Source organism: Priapulus caudatus, unplaced genomic scaffold (genome assembly GCF_000485595.1).
Source record: "Priapulus caudatus unplaced genomic scaffold, Priapulus_caudatus-5.0.1 Scaffold933, whole genome shotgun sequence".
NCBI classification, from domain to species: domain Eukaryota; kingdom Metazoa; phylum Priapulida; class Priapulimorpha; order Priapulimorphida; family Priapulidae; genus Priapulus; species Priapulus caudatus.
In genome coordinates, this window is record NW_014577994.1 from 201,367 (window position 1) to 204,206 (window position 2,840).

The following is a 2,840-nucleotide window of genomic DNA, read 5'->3' on the forward strand; positions in this document are numbered from 1 at the left end:
AGAATTTGAACAACATTGGTGGCATTTTCAAATATCTTTTATAAGACAACGCGCAGTGAAATGGGAGGAACTAGAGTTTATTTTGTCATAAGGTAGTGGGATTATGCATGACACGAAGTATTTGCTAGTCTAGTACTGGAGAAATTAGCGTTTGGATGCGCATTGTGCGGCTTTAACTGTACTGTATAATATGCTTTATATCTGGAGACTGGTTCTGCCATCTATATCATTCTTAGCACGAGGCGCTGAGGCCACTGTCTCATCTAACTAGCTCTACAGTATAGGTCACAATTTAACTGTGGTAGCATTTTAGTCCAGGCCTGCCATTACACTCGGGTATGGCATCTACCTGTGCAGGTGGCTGGATGTGTTTAAATAGGTTGCATTAGCAAGGATGTTGGCGCAAATACACTTTCCTACCGGCCAATATGGCGTCACTGACGATATGCACGTACTCTCTGTACGATGTGATATGACGATCTGTGTACGATGTGCACTCTCACTTAAACTATCTAAACGCTGCTGAGAAGTTGCTAAAGTCCAAACACACAGGTGTCCAACATGCAGGTAACAAGTTGACTCACACTCATGCATACGAACACTCGAGCGCATGCACATATATGGTGACCATAGGCACGTTAACCTCATAACCTCATAAAGAATAGTCTTCAAAAGTCCAAGGCACTATAACGAAGATGGAGAGACAAGTTGATCAAATCAACAGATCAACACTCCTGATCGCAGTGGAAAAAGCAAATTTTCCCACCCAGGCATGTCACTATATTATGAAAAATTTGACTCTGTCCACTTATGTAGCAATTAAGAATTATTGTGTTATTTTAGCGAGAACACAAGGAGATACGGATCGCTGTGCCATGGGGGCACATCGCAGCACGAGAGTGGGGTGATGCTTCATCCCTTACTAAGGTGCTCTGCCTTCATGGATGGCAGGACAATGCTAACTCATTTGAACCTCTAGTTCAGTATTTCCCACCTGGTGAGTGAAATCTACGACATAACTCTACATCTACAACTAATCGGAATTTGGGTTTTCCACTCTTTCTGAGGTTAGCAGATCTGCTACCAGGAACAGTAAAGTAACCATGAAAAGTTGGGGAAATATTTCACATGACCTATTCAGGATCGCGGGGAATTCGGGCTAGACGCACGAGGCAAAAAAGTTATTATTGTTTGCACTGGCCATGCCAGGGGTGTGATTCGCAAGGCTGTCGGTTAGAAGCGTATCATTGTCACTGCAGCTGATGAGAGTGTAATCTTGCTGCTGTTTTCTTGGCTCAGGTTTCCACGTAGTGGCGATCGATTTCCCAGGACATGGACTGTCATCGCATCTGCCCCTAGGCATGGCTTACAACTTCAGTGATTGGGTCGTCCATGTGCGCAGGGTTACAAAAGGTACGTGTAATTCAGTATAGGTGGGTGTGTCAGGAGCATTGCAAGAGAAATACATGCTTACTCGAAGGTGTAGCGCAGTCTTGTAAGCTGATAGGAAAAAAAACCCTTGTATTGGTGCACTGCTACACTCTGTGATTATGGTACACCTATTAGTATTTGGAAGTAGTATACCAGGAATAAATTTGCAAATTCTAATCTGTTGGGCCGAATTGCACAATGCTATGCCTCTCATAATTTACAGGAAACACCACTAGATGGCAGCATTGTCTATATAAGAGCTATAGGTGTTGAACAACAGTAGAGGCCGTCCATAGGCTGCAGGCCTGAATAAGCATCGAACAGAAATTAATTAAAAATACTCACCACACTGTTACTGCACTTACAAAACATACACTTTATTCATGTTAAATAACTACAGATTTCATGCTCTATGCTCCCCTCGAACACTTTTGCCAGCTCTATGATAGCGAATTTCTGCAAAGTTGTCTGAACACAATTTCATACACAAAAAACACCAAGCCGCGTCGCTGTGACTACGCCACCTGACGCGAATCTCACGAATACACAACAAAAATAATTTTACTTCTAATGCTTTCTCGCACGTCCACGAGGCATCCAACTTGCGTGCATAATGCTATCTAGACCTGCCGTAATTTCAGCGAAAAAAATGCCAAAAAAAGGCCTTTTTCTAGAGAGCAAAATAGTGCAAACGGTGAACAATCGCGGACGCTTACTGTTATATGCCAGTCCTTAAAGGAGGGCAGAGGAGAGCGTATCGACTTGAATTGTTAGATGAATAATTCCAGAGGCCTTTTCGTTCGGTATGACCACGAAATTTCAAATGTGGCAGGAACTTGCCTAGAAGCTGAGATAATGACTCATTTGAAATGAGCCCCACAAAACACAAAAATACCATAGGGAAATTAATGTTGCGCTCCATTGCGGTTATGCGTAGTGTTAGAAGCGAGGGTTTTTAGGGTAAATTGGCAAGCGATTAAAGTTAAGATATTTTGACACTGTTAGGGTTAGTAGTGCCCAATAAGAGTAAAACGAAGATAATTATCTATTTTTTTGACACGCAAATGTGTGTAAAATTAGTGTATTTGTCTGATGTAAATACATGTAAATATGACACGGATATGTACATGTTTACATAAAAAAACATCGTATAAATGTTATTTGAACTGCATGTGACTAAAGAATCATGCTAGTAGCACTTGCTAACAGGATTTTTCATAACATAACACAACTCAATTATTCTACTTGCCTTGGCAGAAGCGCCACTCCTTACCAGGTGGCTTTAAGTGTTGAGAGCAACAGTAGAGGCCGTCCATAGGCTGTGCTAAGGCCTGAATAAGCATCGTACAGATTAATTCAAACTACTCACACTGTACTGCAGCTTTACAAAACATACACTTTATTCATGT

At 41.7% G+C, this 2,840-nt stretch overlaps 1 protein-coding gene across 1 annotated transcript in view; it reads left to right on the forward strand.

Moving 5' to 3' along the window:
- Positions 1 to 2,840, forward strand: part of LOC106814503 (serine hydrolase-like protein) — a 17,725-nt gene that overhangs the window by 1,558 nt on the left and 13,327 nt on the right. Inside the window, exons 2-3 of the mRNA XM_014818814.1 lie at positions 844 to 997; positions 1,300 to 1,413. Coding sequence (XP_014674300.1) covers positions 844 to 997; positions 1,300 to 1,413 — 268 coding nt within the window. The remainder of the gene's footprint in view (positions 1 to 843; positions 998 to 1,299; positions 1,414 to 2,840) is intronic.